Source organism: Lepidochelys olivacea, assembly GCF_965140295.1.
Source record: "Lepidochelys olivacea isolate rLepOli2 genome assembly, chromosome: 1".
Taxonomy (NCBI): domain Eukaryota; kingdom Metazoa; phylum Chordata; order Testudines; family Cheloniidae; genus Lepidochelys; species Lepidochelys olivacea.
Genome location: NC_140411.1, coordinates 259,919,556 through 259,937,585, shown reverse-complemented (window position 1 = coordinate 259,937,585; position 18,030 = coordinate 259,919,556). Strand labels below are relative to the sequence as shown.

General features: G+C 49.8%; 1 protein-coding gene across 1 annotated transcript; it reads left to right on the top strand.

Annotated features, from left to right (window-relative positions):
* The first annotated feature begins 252 nt into the window (after nt 1-252).
* LOC311521384 (extracellular serine/threonine protein kinase FAM20C-like) lies at nt 253-16,966 on the top strand. Its single transcript, XM_084629695.1, has 10 exons — nt 253-1,549; nt 4,453-4,628; nt 4,782-4,860; nt 7,030-7,122; nt 8,623-8,738; nt 9,392-9,572; nt 10,957-11,066; nt 14,995-15,076; nt 15,330-15,389; nt 15,756-16,966. Exons 1-10 carry the CDS (start codon nt 1,053-1,055, stop codon nt 16,027-16,029), a joined length of 1,668 nt encoding a protein of 555 aa, XP_084485821.1. The 5' UTR covers nt 253-1,052; the 3' UTR covers nt 16,030-16,966.
* The last annotated feature ends 1,064 nt before the right edge of the window (nt 16,967-18,030 follow it).

The following is an 18,030-nucleotide window of genomic DNA, read 5'->3' as shown; positions in this document are numbered from 1 at the left end:
TAGGATTCCCCAAAGCAGTTGTACCATCCACCTTGCTCCTGACTTACAGCAACAAGCCTGGGACCCCTAAAGCAGCTTTGCCAGCACACCTCACTCCTGATCTGCAGCCACTCTTGATGTGCCAGTCCCGTCCCTCTCTTCTAGCTCTGCCAATACTTAAATTGTTGATATATCCAGTATGAGTGTCTCTGTGTCTGCATGTCAGTGAAGAGGTTGGTATGTTCAAGAGCCCTTGTAGGTATGAGGGGGGATGTTAGTGTATATGTGGTTGAGTGAATATATTTACATATGTGTGTGGTTATCTGTGAGTGTCCCATTGCGAGCAGGAGGTGGGAGCAAGTTCTTTATAGGTGGATGAATATGTAGGTGCATGCATGTAGATATAAATGCAGATGTAGATGAGGGCATATTAGTGTATATGGCAAGGTGACTGGGGGGTATGTGAGTGGGTATGTCAGGGTGAGTGTGTGGGGCTATGTATGATTGTATGTCAGTGTGAACAGAGGGGGGTATTTGAGTATGTGAAGAGCAGTCCGGGAGAGAGGCTGCAGGGTGGATTAGGTGAGGGGATTGTCTGCAGTCACTTCTGTCATTGAACAATTTGCTGAAACTGATCTGGAACTTGCCCTGTTCACTCTAACCTTGGCACTGCCTGCTCTTCTCTTATCAACACTGATAAACCAAGCTGCAACCTCCCTTCTTCTCTCTGTCCTGCTGACAGCTGCCACATCCAGGGGGTCCTCTCCACAAGGGACCTTGGAGCTGCTCCGGACTCACTGCTATGGAGAGACACAATCACCTTTTGTCCTGAAACAGCAACAGCAGCAGAAGAGAAGGTGACAGGTGTTGCTAGCTTAGTTTTCACCTGCAAACCCCAACTTCTGCATTGCCCTTGTTTTTTAACGCTGAAACTCTAAATCCAGGGTGCTACACTGCTTGGGACTTCTCCATCCTTCTTGTTTTTGGCAAGGGGATCACACCGCATAAGTATTAACTCTGTCCTACCCACACGTGGATGTTCGCTCCTTGCCACGTGTATCAGCTTGGAGAGGATGTTACGCCGACTGCAGATTCTGCTCCAGAGGAAATTTAAAATTTTGCTTTTCTTTCTCCTCCTCTTGGCTCTCTTGATGCACATGGCTTTGGATTTGGCTCTCCCAGCTGCTCCCAGCTCCTGCAGCTGTATCCCAAAAGCAGCAAACCCCTTGGGCCTCCCACCATCTGGCCCGTTAGTCTCAGTTCAAAAAAAGTTGAGCCTGCGGATCCTTCAGGATTTCAGTGGCAGCAATGGCTCCTTGGAGAAAGGCTCCCGTTCACTGGAAGGGAGGCCACCAGCAGGTGGTGGAAGCAAGATGGTTCTCAGAGATGGTGACTTTGAGCACCAGTGGGAAGATGTGAAGTCGGCACGGACAGGGCGGTCAAAGATGGCAGCACTCTTTGAGCATCCCCTCTATAACATCCCAATCCCGGAACTGGTGAAGGAAGACAAGCTCTTCAGTGTCAACCCCAAAGAGAAGTTCACACTGAAAAACAGTGGGAGTGATGAATGGTGAGAGACCACCTAATCCAGCGTATTCTTTAGGAACACAATAACCAGACCAGCCTATAGTCCATCTAACGTGGTATCGTGGCCAGGGCTGGCCCTAAATGTATTTGGACCCTGGGTAAATAATTATTTTGATGTCCCAACTCATTCTTCCCCCCTTGGTTTAGAAGAGCCAGGTCCCAATCCCAGAATGCGAGGATGCAATGCCAGCTGGCCAGCCAGCCTTGCAGGGCTTGTGTTCTAGCACAGAGCTGTAACCATAAATGTGGCATCCTAAGCTGTTACCCATGTATAGATAAAGCCAGCCATGGGCCTTCCTCCGTTAGTGGCCATTGTCAGATCCTCTGCAGGAAGGCACAAAATCCCCATAATGCACCTAACTGTGCAATACCATACCATATTTTTGTGGGGGTGGGGATGTTTTGAATTCAGTGGGTGATCAGCTTCTGCCCAGGAGCATGGGCCATTGTAACTTTATCCTAGTCAGAGTCACTGTTATTCCACATCTCATAAAGGGCCTCCTTTTAAACTTTACTAAACTATTTGCCTCAGCTGTCCTGTGGCAGTAAATTCCACAGGTTATTGGCTATGGCCTGTGTTTTCAGAAGTGACTAGTGATTTTGCGAGCCGCACTGGAGGCTCCTCAGAGGGCAGCTGCATGGCACTTTCTGACAATCAGGCCCCTTTAAAGTGTCTCACTGGGCTGCCAAAATCAGACGATGTGAGTAAGTATTTCCTTTAGTCCATTTTAAATGTACTTCCTTATAATGGGAGGGCCCCCTTGTCCTTGTCTCCTGAAAGGAAGTCAAATGGGAACCTCTATACAATTCATTATATTATATAAGGTACCTTTATTCTATCGCCTCATCTCCTTTCCAAACTCAATAGTCTTTAATCTTGCAGTGCATAGGAAGTCCTCTTCCCCCTCTCCATAGCGCTCACCATTTGCGTTCCTGTTCTCCAGACTGCCCCCCTTTGAAATGAGATGACCAACAGTTAAGTTACCTACAATCTCAGCATTACTTCCTGCCTTGCATTTCATGAGATGTTCTCTCATCTGCAAGGGACTTGGTGGTGCAACGATCACACTGTTGGCATGTGGTTATTTGCGTCCCCACATGCCCATGTCACCACTACTCCTAGATGAAGAAATAAAAGCCAGTTGGTAATTAATATTGTAAATACGTAGTAGCTACTTTAAAGGAACCACACTGTAGTTATTAAAAATAGAAGTTAGAAAGAATGGAAATTCAGAGCTATATTCCACAAACAATCTTAACCCTATCTATCTCAGAGGATTAGTTTGTCATATGTCTATAATGTAACCTGAAAGATGGGTATGTGTTGTTTAAGGTATAACTATTAGATGATGTAGTTTCAGTATACTTCCAGGGGAGGGGAGTAGATTTAGAGTATAAACTCTTTTGGGGGTGGGACTGTCTCTTTGTTCTATGCTTGTACAGTACCTGGCACAATGGGGCCCTATTCTCAAGTGCCCAGATCCTCAAAGCTATTTAGGCTTCTAAGTACATTTAAGGCTCTGGGCCTAGGTGCTACTGTAATATAACATCATAATGCAAGTGTGCAGAAACTACACTGTATGATAGTTTTAACAGAGATAACGTGAACTCCTCTCCCAGAGGTAAATCAGAGGTATAGGACAAAGTAATCAAAGGGAAATGGTGGGTCAGGATAAAGGGTCGGTGTTAAGGTTGTTTCTGGAAAATAACTATGAATCTCCTTTGTTCTAACATTTAAAAATATATAAATACAGGTGCCTCCTTTAAAGTAATTGGTATCATACAACTAACTGTACACTCTGGTGGTAATCCTTATGCTGGGGGAAATTCAGTTAGATTTGGACTCCAAGTTAAAATACATGCAAAGCAGGACTAAGAGGTTTAACTCTATTGTCTTTCTTAAAGTGATACTGTGGAATCCTTCTCGGATCATCAAATAATGCATCCTCCCTCTTCTGTGCCCAGCAGGCACTGTGGGCCAAAGGTTTAGTCTGTCCTAAAATACTTGTCATCTGGTAAGACCAGATGCAGAGGATACTTTGGAGAGGCCCAGTCCAGGAAGAGCCAGGGATGGTGTAGGTCAGGACTGAGGTGTGTGTAGGAGCCTAGGCCTGGAAGAGCAGGGAGTGCTCTCCCACCCTCTCTTTGTATTGCCATTCCTCCTATCTCCTTTCCATCGGCTGCGCATGACTCTTGTGTTTGGGGAGGCTGGATCTGAGTGCTGAAAGCTCCTTAGAAGCGGGACGCCGGCACCCGGACTGTAGCCCTGCTCCTGCTCGGCCTCCTCCCCCTGATGCCCCACCCACCTGATGCTCCCTTCTCTCTGCCCTCTCCTGCCTTAGGGGCAAGCGACAGAGTGGGAGGGGGTGGAGAGGAGCAAGCCGTGGGTGGGGAGGGACCTTGGGGTGGAGCATGGGCAGCACCATGGTCCAGGTGCTGGTGGCATCCCCACCTCTCAGGAGCTTCTGCCGGCTAGGGTGACTAGATGTCCCGATTTTATAGGGACAGTCCCGATTTTGGGGTCTTTTTTCTTATATAGGCTCCTATTACCCCCCACCCCCGTCCCGATTTTTCACATTTGCTGTCTGGTCACCCTACTGCTGGCAGTGCTCCAAAGGAGGCAGGTCATGGCGCCTCCAAAGGGAGGTGTGCCACATCCGGCATTGCTTGCCCCGCATGGTGAGGCTTAGCCTCCCCAAGCCTCGTATACCCGCCACCCCTGCTCCTCTCCACCCGGTCCCCTCCCAGCTTCTTGTTTGCTGATAGGTGTGTGAGAAGGGACTGATCTTGTCTTGGTGTGACCATACGGGAACACTTTGGAGATGGAGAGTACATTGTGCATGTCCTAAACCCTGTTGTTATGCGGTGGTGGCTTTGGGGCTGCAGGGTCAGCAGCAGTAAAGCAGAGATGGTCCTTCCGACTGGGAAGACCCCATATGATACCTACCCCACGTGGCTCAGGTTCCACATTGGCATCAATCGCTATGAGCTGTACTCCCGGCAGGACCCCATCACTCCTACCCTGCTGGAGGAACTGGCTACACAGAAAATCATCGGCTCAGGTACCAGTCTTGCTTGCCTCCCCCTGTGTGCCCTCCATGTCTGCGTTGCTTTTTGTCCCTCTCTCTGAGTCTGTCTGTCTGTCCGTCCCTCTCCTCATTCTCTTTTCCCCTTTTCTCCTGCCCTGGCCCTGATTCTCGTCTGTATCATTTCAGTCCAGAAACCTGGAGGGACCCAGCTGAAGTTGATCATGACGTTCCCAAATTATGGGGAGGCACTCTTCAAACCCATGAAGTGAGTAAGGCCAGCAGGAGAGGGGCCAGGGCCCCGTCAGTTCCAGAAATGGGCCTGTACCAACATCCTGGATCCAAACACCCTGGGCTTGGGCTTGGGCTCATTGTAAATCATTTCATTACCTGGTGAGGAAATCCAGGTAGGAGACTGAGGGAGGCAGGGACTCTAGCCTTATTCCATGAGCTCACTTACCAGGGCCCCTATAAGGGAAGCTGGTGGGAACCTGAGGTGACCTCCCCCACTGGCACCTTCTTCCTGGGAACAAATGAGATGTGCTGTTCAGCTGTTTGTTTCTGATGGGGCGGTGCGACCTCTAGTGGTAGAGGAGAGCAAATCCTTAGAGTGGATCATTTTGTATATTCGCAAAAAGAACAGGAGGACTTGTGGCACCTTAGAGACTAACCAATTTATTTGAGCATAAGCTTTTGAGAGCTACAGCTCACTTCATCGGATATTCGCATCCAGTGAAGTGAGCTGTAGCTCACGAAAGCTCATGCTCAAATAAATTGGTTAGTCTCTAAGGTGCCACAAGTCCTCCTTTTCTTTTTGCGAATACAGATTAACACGGCTGTTACTCTGAAACCTGTCATTTTGTATATTGTTTGCACAACTTGCAGGACTTACAAGAGGTGGGGGGCAGAGAGGACGGTTGTACCAGGGGGTCCCGAGCAGGGTGCCCCCCAAAACGTCTGTAATATCTGTGTAAATAAATAAAGAAATGGGAGGGGTGAGGCCCCAGCCAACACGATGTACTGGGGCTGTTAAATTTCTCTCTACGGGCCTGACAGCATGTTAGGGTGACCAGATAGAAAGTATGAAAAATCGGGACAGGAGGTGGTGGGTAATAGGCACCTATATAAGAAATAGCCCCAAATATCAGGACTGTCCCTATAAAATCGGGACATCTGGTTACCCTACAGCATGTATATGTAAAGAATAACAGGAGGAATGTCAGGATGGGGGACTCTATCCTGGGAAGCAGTGACTGAAAAAGGGTGGTTTCCTGGTGAATAATAAGCTGAACTTGAGCTCCCTGTGTGATGCTGTGGCCAAAAGATGCAATTCTGGGACGTATAAACAGGGGAATCTCAAGTAGTAGTAGAGAAGTTATTTCATCTGTGTATTTGGGATTGGTGCAAGCACTGCTGGAATACTGTGTTCAGTTCTGGTGCCCACAGTTCAAGAAGGATGTTGATAGATTGGAGAGGGTTCAGAGAAAAGCCATGAGAATGATTAAAAGATTAGGAAACATGCCTGACACAGTGATAGACCCAAAAAGCTCAATCTATTTATTTTAAAAAAGAGACAGTTAAGGTGACTTGTTTATAGGCTATTAGGGTGACCAGATGTCCCGATTTTATAGGGACAGTCCCGATTTTGGGGTCTTTTTCTTAGATAGGCTCCTATTACCCCCCACCCTCGTCCCAATTTTTCACACTTGCTGTCTGGTCACCCTATAGGCTATAAGTATCTTCAGTCTAGCAGAGAAAGGTATAACATGACCCAATGGCTGGAAGTGGAAGCTAGACAAATGTAGACTGGAAATAAGGTGTAAATTTTTAATGGTGGGAGTAATCAATCATGGGGACAATTTACCGAGGGCCGTGGTGGATTTTCCATCACTGGCAATTTTTAAATCAAGATTGGCTGTTTTTCTAAAGATCTGCTTGCGGAATGATTTTGGGGGAGTTCTATGGCCTGGGTTATACAGGAGGTCAGGCTAGATCAGTGGTTCTCAACCTCTTTACCATTGTGGGCCACATATGCAGCTCTCTATGTATTATGTGGGCTGCAGCTGTGTGCTGTATGGCCATGAGGGCGTCACATTGGCTGCAGCTGTGTGCTGATTGGGCCACAAGCAGCCCCAGGGGTTCAGAACCATTGAGCTAGGTGCTCATAATAGTCCCTTCTGGCCTTGGAATCTATGAATCTATGAAACATATAGCAAATGATAGGATGACACTGGGGCAGTTCATGAATGGGGATGGGAGGTGGTTTCCACAGCTCTGGTGTCCACAGTGAGTTTGGAGAGGGAAGTGACATAAAACATGCACCTAGATCAGAAAGTGAATGATTCTAAGTTTCTCCCTTAGTGGTGAGCAGGCTTAGGCTCGGCACTGGAGGCTTTAACCTCCTCTGTCCCATCCCTGCCCTTCCCTTTCATTTCAGGCAGACCCGGGACCAAGAGACCCCAGCAGATTTCTTTTACTTCTCGGACTTTGAACGACACAATGCAGAAATAGCAGCCTTTCACCTGGACAGGTGCGCGCCTCAAAGCCCTTCCAGCTCCCAGCTCTGTTCTTCAGGAGACAGAGAGTACATCTATTAAAGGGGGCTGGCAGCAGCCCTGAGATCTTAGCCACAGGATCTGCCATCTGCAGGGAGCCCCCTTTCTCCATCTGGTGGGGAAAGAGGAGAATCCTAATTCAGACTGTTAGCACCTTGGGGAAATAATTGTGTATGGCACCTAAACATCATGCACATCTACGATGCTATGTAGATTCAGCTCCACATTCATTCATTCATAAGATCCTGCACACTCATTGCTTATTCAGTGGGCCCAAACCGGAAGGCATATGCCTTTGCCAGTGCACCTCAGTCTTGACCTGCAGCATTTCCTACTTTAGCAGTCCTGGGACCCCCTGATACAAGCAGCTGTCAATACCCTTCAATCCTGACATTAGAGCACCCCTCGCCTTCCCCCCAATCCAGCTCTGCCATGTACTCTTGTCCGGACCCATAGGATCCCCACTGGCCTACCCTTGGCCAGTTCTGGTCCTGCCACACAGCTCTGCTGATGTACCCTGAAACTGACCCCAGGCACTTCCAGTGCAGGCCTCTCCTAAACACAGATAGTCTGAAGCCCCGCGACGGGGGGATGGAGTCTGAAGCCCCGCGACGGGGGGATGGAGCCTGAAGCCCCGCGACTGGGGGATGGAGCACGAAGCCATGTGGCCAGAACCTGGGGCCCCGCTACTGCACAGCCAGAGCCTGGGGCTGGAGACCAAAGCCCTGTGGCCAGAGCCTGCTGCCCCGCCACCCCAGGGCTGAAGCCCAAAGCCTGAGCCCCACTACCCATGGGAAGGTGGGGAACTCACCGGCTGCCTGCTCCTTCAGTGTTGTGCCTCAGGTGTCTCCAGAGTGGGGCATGGCCCAACCCCTGCTGGCAGCCCTTGCAACCAATACCAAGGGAGTGCATCTTGGCGCACCAGGGAGGGGGAGGGACTACTGCTTTGCTCCCCATCACATCCCCCCCAGTCACAGTCCAGGAGGCTGTGGCCGCAAGAAAAGCCCCTGGTGGCCCCATGTGGCTACGGTGGCTGCATTTGAGAAACACTGCATTAGCATATCTTCTCCAGGAACTTAGGAGTTGCTGTATTGGATCAGATCACCTGTAAACAACCTCCACCTAAGGGAGAGCAGGACAATGACCTATGGGGGCCATCTAGCCCAGAAACCCATGTCCAACACCTGCCAGTATCTGAAGCTTCAGAGGACGGTGCAAAATCCCTGTGATTTGCACCTAATTTGTGCAATACTACGACAGTGGGGTAGCAGAGATATTCCTGAGCCCACATCTTACACACCAGAGCATGGTGATCAATAGCCCTTGTCATTTTTATTCTAGCTAAAGTCGCTGCAGATGCTGTTCTTATTGCTGCGTCTTCCATCTCATTGTGAAACAAACACTCAGTTTAGGGAAGAAACTGCTTTGGTCCTGCGTTTTGTTTAGTTCCTTGTGTGCTCTCCTTGTCCCCGAAGGATCCTGGATTTCCGGAGAATCCCCCCAGTGTCTGGCCGTTTGGTGAATATAACTAAGGAGATTCGTGACATCACAACTGACAAGAAACTGGCTAGAACCTTCTTCATTTCCCCAGGTGAGTGTTCTCTGTCACAAGCTCCCCGGCTGGGCTGCTGCGGGGGGAACTGCAACTCCGGTGACAGGCAGCTTCATGCCCCACTTGCCACTGCCCAACCCACATGTGATTAAGGAATGATCTGCAGTGCATCTGGAAAGAGAACACCTGCCTGAGTGCTCTGGAGCCGTTCCTGGGTTATCTGCCTGGGTTCTATGTCTTCCTCCAATTCAGATTATCGGCCTGGTTGCTCCATCTCACTAGAGATTACCTGCCCAGGAATCCCATCTTCCCTTGGAGTTACCTGCCTGAATGCCTCTTTCCCAAGATACAAGACTTCCCAATGACTTTACCAGTGGGCATGTCCTCTCCCCCAGCCCATTGATCTCCTGCTAGCCATGTATTTCAGGCTGTGGGTGTTATAGTGGGATCCCAGCTATGTCCTTGCTGCGTTCCAGCCACATTGGAGCCCTTTTAGGTTAAGTGCACAATGATAGCACCTCTTCTAATCCAGATGGATTGCTGTACAGAATTACTGTCCACGTTCTGCAGGTGAGCTCTCCTGAGCCAGCATGCCATCGCACTCACCGGATAGGCTGTTACTCCTTGGGTGGGTTGGGACTGCTGCTCTTTGCTGACCTTTGCTCTGTCCTGATTTGACCGGCTCCCCACAGCCAGCAATGTCTGCTTCTTCGGCGAGTGCTCCTACTACTGCTCCACGGAGCACGCCCTGTGTGGCAAACCGGACCAGCTCGAGGGCTCCATGGCGGCCCTCCTGCCTGACAAGGAACTGGCTAAACGCCACTCCTGGCGCAGCCCCTGGAGACGCTCATACCACAAGAGCAAGAAGGCGGAGTAAGTGTGTTAGAGGGGAATAAGGGGTGCAGGTGGGGTGGGTGGTGAGTGTGGCAATGGGATGGGGGCTGCAGGAGAGATATGGCGGCGGGACAGGAAGACTGACAGCTGTGTGGGGAAGAGGAGGGAGTGGGAAAGGTGGTACAGACAGTGTCAAGGCACTGGGTCAGGGATGCAAGCTGAAAGTGGTGATGTTCCCCACACCACAGCCACACATGAGAGGGGACATCAGGATTGCCAGGTGTCCAGTTTTTGCCTGGAACACCCGGTCAAAAAGGGACCCTGGTGGCTCCGGTCAGCAATGCTGACTGAGCCATTAAAAGTCCAGTCAACGGCACAGCAGTCGACTGCCTGCCGCGGGTCCATGCGGCTCCTGGAAGCAGCAGCATCTCCCCCCTCTGGGTCCTACACATAGGGGCAGCCAGGGGGCTCCGTGTGCTGCCCCCGCCCCAAGCGCCAGCTCCTCAGCTCCAATTAACTGGGAACTGCGGCCAATGGGAGCTACGAGGGTGGTGCCTGTGGATGGGGCAGTGTGCAGAGCCGCCTGGCTGCTTAGGAGCCTGAGAGGGGACATGCCACTGCTTCAGGGAGCTGCTTGAGGTAAGCACTACCCGGAGCCTGCACCTCCAATGCCCCAACCTCCTGCCCCAGCCCTGATCCCCCTTCTACCCTCCGGACCCCTCAGTCCCAGCCTGGAGCACCCTCCTTCACCACAAACCCCTCATCTCCGGCTCCATCCAAAGTCTGCACCCCCAGCCAGAGGCCTCACACACACCCCACACTCCAACCCCCTGTCCCAGCCCACAGTCCCCTCCCACACCCTGAACTGCTCATTTCTGGCCCCACCCCAGAATCCACACCCCCAGTCCAAAGCCCTCACCCCTTCCCACATCCCAACCCTTTCCCTCAGCCCCCTGCCTCAGCCCGGAGACACCTCTCATACTCCGAACCCCTCAGCTCCACCTCCCATCCCAGAGCCCCCTCCTGCACCCCAAGCCCCTCATTCCTGGCCCAACCCCAGAGCTCATACCCCCAGCGAGAGCCCTCACTCCCTCCCGCACCCCAACTCCCTGCTCCAGCCCAGTGAAAATAAGCGAGTAAGTGAGGCTGGGATGGAGTGAGTGGTGGGTGGAGCCTTGGAGAAGGGGTGGGGCCTCAAAGGAGAGGTGGGGCAAGGGTGTTCGGTTTTGGGCGAATAGAAAGTTGGCAACCCTAGACATCTACCATGGAGTGTCCCTTGAAATCCGTTCCTGGGTGTGGGGGTTGAGAAGGCCCAGGGAAGCCCAAATGGTTAAAAAGAGTCATCCAAAGTTTCTGTGATGATCTCCCCACTCCCGGAGCCCAGGACACCCTGTGATTTCCTCCCTTCGGCCTCTCTTCTAAGGTGGGAGCTGAATCAAAATTACTGTGCTCAGGTGAGAAAGACACCACCTTACGACAGTGGCTCCCGCCTGCTCAACCTCATAGACATGACTGTGCTTGACTTCCTGATGGGTGAGTGTGTGCCCCTCTAACAACCTGCCCATGCCTTCCCAGGCCTGGGGCTACAGATCTGCCCACATGTGACACACTCATGCCTGCAAGGAAGCTCTGAGGCTTTTGCATAGACATTTTTATTCACAGATGACTAGGGTTGCCAGTTTTGGTTGGCTGTATTCTTGGAAATTTCATCACATGACATAATCTTTAATTAAAGATTAATCTTTAATTCCTGGGAACGCCAGGCCAATCCTGGAGGGTTGGCAACCCTACAGATAACCCATGCCTGCAGATAGTAGGGGGGCAGAGTCAGGGCAGCTGGCTTCAGCAGTGTTACTGAGCATGCTCAGTCTGTGTGAGCATGCTCAGTACAAGCCAAGCAGCAAATCTGGGAAGGCACGTGATCCTGCCTGCCACTTCTGCTTTTATTTATAGATCAGACAGAACTCACAGGGCAATGACAGGGCCCCTTCTGTGGAACTTGTCTGTCTCCCTGCCTGCTTTCCCACGCTACCCCTTCACAGCTGTTACTCAGTGTTACCGCATGAGTCCCTTGCTCTGCCCCCTATTGGCTGCACTCTGGTATTGCACTACACACCATATTAGGTATTTCCATCATTACACTTAATTTTCATTTTTAACTTCCAGAATTTTGTTTTAATTCTGTTTTAAACCAAATGAACCCTGGGCTCATCCACTCTCCCCCGTTCTGAAATGTCGTTCTTAGCACTCCAGTTATATATTACACTTTCTCCATTACCAGCAGAAAGCCGTTTCCTTCTTGACTGTTATTAATGCCACTGGCACCATAATGACCTGCCCTAGATCACTGAGGTTCAGGTTGTTGTTTGGGAGGATGAAGCCCAGCTTGTCAAGTGTTCCAGGGTAACATTCACAACAGTGGGTGTAATATTGTCCTTTCACATGCTTCCTTGTTGACCAACCTACAGCATTGTTGGTCTACACCACATTGGGAGAGCTACTTTCCTTTTAGTAAAGGTGCCTTTTTATCTTATCTGTGTCAAGGTTTGCACCCCCACACATCTAACTTCAGCATCCTGCTTTGCTTAGCTGGCCAGCATTTTCTACATCTGTTTTTGCATCTTCCGGACTGAAGTGTACAGCCAATGGCTCTCCCCTTCGAGCACTGCCAACAAGTCACAATTTCCCCTGCAAAGGTCGTAGAAATAGTACCAACTAATGAAATTATCCCGTTCTCCAGCTGTTGTGGCCCTGGGAACTCCTTAAATCGAGGCAATAAGGCTCAATAGCATCTGTAAGCTTTATCATTCATCTGTCTTCTCCCTTCTCACAATAGGCATTCAGAGCATTATGGTGCCATCTATTGGGAAGCAAGGGTCAAAAAAATGGTTAAATCCTGCTGTTACGGTAGCCACAGAGAGTATGTCTACACAGCAAAGAAAACCCTGTGGCTGGCCCATGCCTGCCAACTTGGGCTCGCGGGACTTGGGCTGCAGGGCTGTTTCATTGCTGCGTAGACTTCCAGGCTCTGGCTGGAGCCCAAGCTCTTGGACTCTGCAGGGTGGGAGGATCCCAGAGTTTGGGCTGTGGCCCAAGCCCGGGAGTCCTCAAAGCAATGAAACAGCCCTGTGAGCCCAAGTTGGCTAGCACAGGCCAGCCACAGGGTTTGATTTGCTGGGTAGACATCCGGAGTCAGTGCATCCTGACCCCTGCCATGTGACAGGGACCTGATCTTTTGTAACCCCACATCTGATGACTAAAGCCAAGAATAAAAACCAGTTGGTTATGTTCTGAATGTCTGTCATAGGATGGGAGAAGAACTTACATTTACTTCAGTGGGGCCATGTGGGATGTAAATCTATGTGGCCTATATGTCTTGTGCTCTTACACTGGGTGGCTAGTGTTTTTAACTTATCTCCAAGCTGTTGAACCTTTGCTACTGTCAATATACAGAATTTGCTGCACAGGGGCATTCAGCCAAAAGACAATGATGGCTATTGCCCAGTCATTGGCTAATGCTGTTAGTATTTTTTTCCCTACCACTCTCATTCCTACCCCTCCTGTTTCAGACCCTTCTTCTTTGCTGTGGACGTATTCCAGTGCTGTGCCTCGGTGCTGTTCACAATGTTCTGTTCACTGAGGGATCTGAAGAGCATGTCTTGATCACTGCTTGTTTGTTGTCTCTGCTGAATCCCAGTCTCTTTAACTGGTTACATAACTTGGACAGTTTCCCTTTTCCACTATGTTTTGTCACTGATGCAAGCAGTTAGGCTGATTTTGCTGTTGGTGCCATTGGACTTACTTCTGCTCCATTTATGGCTATTGTCCGTTAATAGCTTTCAGGGTGCCCCAGATTGTTGCAGTGAGAATAGTTGGAGGCCTTCAGTCTCAGCTCCATGCTGGGGACAGATTGATCCTCCAAGTCCCACACACAACTTAGACTTGGAAATTAATATCTTAGATTTGTCCTCAGTGATCTCTTCTCTTTCATCCCTTTCTCAATTTTCATTCTGCTACTTATCTACCTCTTCCTTTTCTGGGATTCAGTTCAGGTTACACCCTATCAAATACCACCAGACAGATTAATGGGGCATGCTGTTGTGGGCAATAAGACTTACAAATGTATTGCTGAGCATTGCAACTTCACTCCCTCTTTGGGAGTTGCCAGTTTCTCTGCAGGCCATTTTCCTCCCTTGACCCTTCTGTTAGCATTATCCATGTTTTCAAACACTTCTGTCCTTTGACCCCAGAATTCAAGGTTGTTCCCTTAAGCAGATGTCTGAATGTTGATTCCCCAAACTGTAAGGGGTCTGTAACAGACCATGCCTCCCTCTCTCTAATTTTCTTTTGCTGGAATAAATTTGGAACTATGGCCAAGACTTTCAAAAGTGTTGAGTGATTTTAGATGCCCAACTTGAGACATCTTAAAGTGGCCTGATTGTCAGAAGGTGCTGAGTACTGGCCCTCTGCAAATCAGGCCTTTTAAGCTGTCCCAGATCAGAGACCCCAAATCACTAATCACCACTTTTTAAAATCTTGGCCTGTGTCATTGTGCTAGCCAGTGTTCACCCTCTGGAGCAGGCCTTTTGCTGCACCTGGATGCCTTACGCCTGACAACATACTGGAATAATGTTCACCATTTTTCTTCTCGACTCTTCTTTCTGCTGCTTGGACAACAGCTACATCCCTGGTATCTCCTTAGCTGGTATCTCATCAGTGTCCTGCAAGGGACTTTGGAGATCTTCCCCGTTAGCTTATTTCACTTGTTTCCCCACATAGGCATATTACTGGATAAATCGTCCATTAAGCAAGTGTTATACTTTCCCCTGAAGTGTATTGCACTGGCTATTGCTAAAGAGAGGAGGCTGGACTTGATTGACCGTCAGTCTGATCCCTGTGACTTGTCTGCTTATCTCTGTTGTCATGATTAGCTGTTAAACTCTAGGGGAGTTTCCCTGGCCATTTACAGCACCTTACAGTTCTCAGGGTCCTGACATAGTAAGTGTTCCATGAGACTGAATTTTGGTATCTGGAGACAAGCAGATCCAATCACTTTCTGCTGATTTTTTTGCTTCCAGTACTACCACTGAATGCATGTGTTCAAGCAAAAAGAAAAGGAGTACTTGTGGCACCTTAGAGACTAACCAATTTATTTGAGCATGAGCTTTCGTGAGCTACAGCCCCACACTGACAGTTAAATCAGTGCCCCTGGCTCCTGGTGAGGACATGCACTGCTGACACAAGAAGCATAGTGTGGACAAGCAAAGTGATGTAATTACTGTGGTGGCTGTGTCAACGTAACTTAGGTCAACATAATTTTGTAGTGTAGACGTGCTCTTTGTCTACTCTATCCCTGGAGTGCAGGATGTGCTTGAAGCAGAATGTCCAGTTTACCTTCTCTGCTGCTTTCCCCCTTCCCCTTTGCCCTTCCCCTTTCCCCATTCTCCTCTCCCTTCTGCAGGTAACATGGACCGACACCACTATGAGACCTTTGAGAAGTTTGGCAACAACACCTTCCTGCTTCACCTGGACAACGGCCGAGGGTAAGGGTGGGAGATGGACTCCTGCTGACAAGGAGTATGGAGAACAGCAGACACAGGGAGACCAGGGGAAGGTTCTGGCAGGGGGGTGTCTCTGCACATGCTGGGAATGATGTGGCAGTCCAGACATTGCTTGTGATGTCATTGCCATATTGCTGTTGAGGTCTCTGGCCCAGGTGGCTGGACAATATTGCACAGCCCATAAGGGGCACATTACACTCATTCAGGAAATCGATACTCTCTTTGCTCTCCTTAGATTTGGGAGACATTCTCATGATGAAATGTCCATCCTGGCCCCTCTCCAGCAGTGCTGCAGGTAATGGCTTTCTTTACCCCTTCCCTCCTGCCCCATTCCACCCCCGAGGGGGTAGCTTTCCAAGGAATCAGTGGAAATCTGATTGTTCTGGTTCAGGAAGTGCCCTGTCTGTGCTTGGGCGACTGGATTTTCAAAGTGGAAAAGCAGGATCTCTGTCACGTGGAGTAGAGTGGCTGCTGTGGCCCACCCCATAGGTGTCTGTTTCAGCAGTGGGTGAGCAATCCCTGCATATACTGTCTGCAAAGCACTTTGGGATCAGTCAGGATGGACGGCACTGCATGAATGTCAGGTGTTGTTGCAGCTGTCCCTTTACTTGGTTGATTTTTCTTTTCTCCTTTCTTCCCTTCCCCTCACCCCCACTCTTAGTATCAAGAAGTCGACATTCTTGCGCTTGCAGCTGCTTGCCACGGAGCCGTACCGCCTCAGTGATGTCATGCGGGAGTCGCTGGCCTCAGACCGCCTCTCGCCAGTCCTGTCAGAGCCTCACCTGAAGGCGCTGGACCGGCGGCTCCAGCGAGTACTGGACATGGTGCGCGTGTGCATGGCAAAGGGAGGCCAGAAGGCAGTGCTAGTGGATGACATGGGAAAGCTGCAAAAAGGGAAATGGCAGCACCAAGAGACAAGGAGCAAACAAGCGTGATGGGCTGAGCAGACACTACTTCCCACCATGACCCCTGAGGCTGCCTCTGCAATCTGGACTCTTGCTGAATGAGACTCAGCACTGGTGCAGCCACAGCTAGCTGCCCATATTGGGGGCATAGTCCCTGGATCTACTGATGGTGGGGAGAGGGAGACAGTTTATAGGGGGAAGTGAGTGGGGCAAAGAGAGACAAATGGGAGGTCTGGCTGTAATCGAGGGGGGAACCCTACATAGTGAATCCAGGGGAGGGAGGGAAGTAGATTTCAAACTCCAGTAAGCGTTCAGCTCCTACAGAGTCCTGGAGCCAGCAGGGCCAGTCTGCACTAGAAACTTGCATCAGCACAGTTGCGCCGCTGTAGCACTTCTGGTGAAGACGCTCTAAGCTAATGGGAGAGAGCTCTCGTATAGGCATAATAACTTCACCTCTTTGAGAGGCGGAAGCTATGTCAGTGGGAGAAGCTCTCCTGCCGCCATAACGCTGTCTACATGGTGGGTTAGGTCGATACAACGACATTGCTCAGGGGAGTGGATTTTTCACATCTCTGAGCAATGCAGTTATAGTCTTGAAGGGAGTATGTAGTGTAGGCCTGGGTTTAGGTAAGGCTAAGGACCCCGGGCTACTTAGGGAGAAAGGTTGCTCTTGTGGATAAGACACTTCTGGAGACTCAGGAGATCTGGGTTCATTTTTTGGGCTCCCCTTCTATAAAAGGGAGATGATAATAATCATGCCTTTCTCTCACCTGTGTCTGTTTATTTGTAAGTTCTTTGGGCCAGAGACTGTCTCTCGCTATGTGTTTGCACATCACCTAGCACAATGGGGCCCTGATTTTGGTTAGCATCTCGAAGCACTGCTGGAATACAAGTAAATAACATGAATATTTTGCAGGGGGAAAGCCTCCAGGGGGAACTCCCTGTCTTACAGTGACAGTCACATTAAAAAATCATAGCTTCTTAGTCTACATTTAAGGTGTTTCAGTGTTTTTGTCACTCAGAGATAAGCCTGTGACGTGTGAGTTAATAAATAACTCTCACCTAGCTGGGAGCGCGCTGCGGTGGCTGGAAACTCACGGACACAGTAACTGTGGGGCTATGGGGGTGCATCAGGTCACCAGGGAAGCATGGTGTAGTGATTAGTGTGTGGCTTGGGGAGTTGCATTCATGACTCCTCTACTAGTTTGCTGTGCGCAGCTTGGAGAATTCAGAGAAGAGCTGCGTAAAGCAAAAGCAGTCATTATTGTGATAAAAACAACAAGGAGTCCGGTGGCACCTTTAGTCTTTAAGGTGCCACCAGACTCCTTGTTGTTTTTGTGGATACAGACTAACACGGCTATCCCCTGATTACTGTGATCGTGGTGGATCTCGTATTGCCACTGCAGACCTTCACTGCATCTCAGCTTGTGTCACTGCCATTACAGTGTACTCTTCCTTTGCTCGGTATAGATCATTGCCCTCATCCTAGCGTGAAAACAAGGTGCTAGTGACTGCTGGCACTTTAAATCTCTAGACCTGTTCTGAGCAGGGTTGGGTGATACAGTGGTTAAAAACATTGGCAGATAGCCTACAGGAGAGCTCCTGCCAGTGAAACTGCCCCAGTGACAGCAATGGTGGAAAATTAGTCCAGTGTGGTAGAAAAGCCCCAGCGGAGTTGGAATGATCAAATCCCTGGTACACAGAGCCATGGAGAGAATCCACCCCAACCTCCAATAAGGAGGCAAACCTTTGCAGATTCTCATATAATTGCCTTTCACCACTTCTTAATTCTCCCTGAATAAGGGTAATAGCAATATACAGGACTGTGCACATTCACAACACTTTACCTGCTAGATCCTCACAACCAAAAAAAGAGATAAAAGATGGTCCAGTGCTCCAGGCATCAGCCTGGGGCTGGAGAGAGCTGGATTCAAATCCTTCCTCCGCTGCAGACTTCCTGTGTGACATTGGCCAAGTCACTTAGCCTCCCTGTCCCTCAGTTCCCCCTCTGTAAGATGGAATTAATTGTGC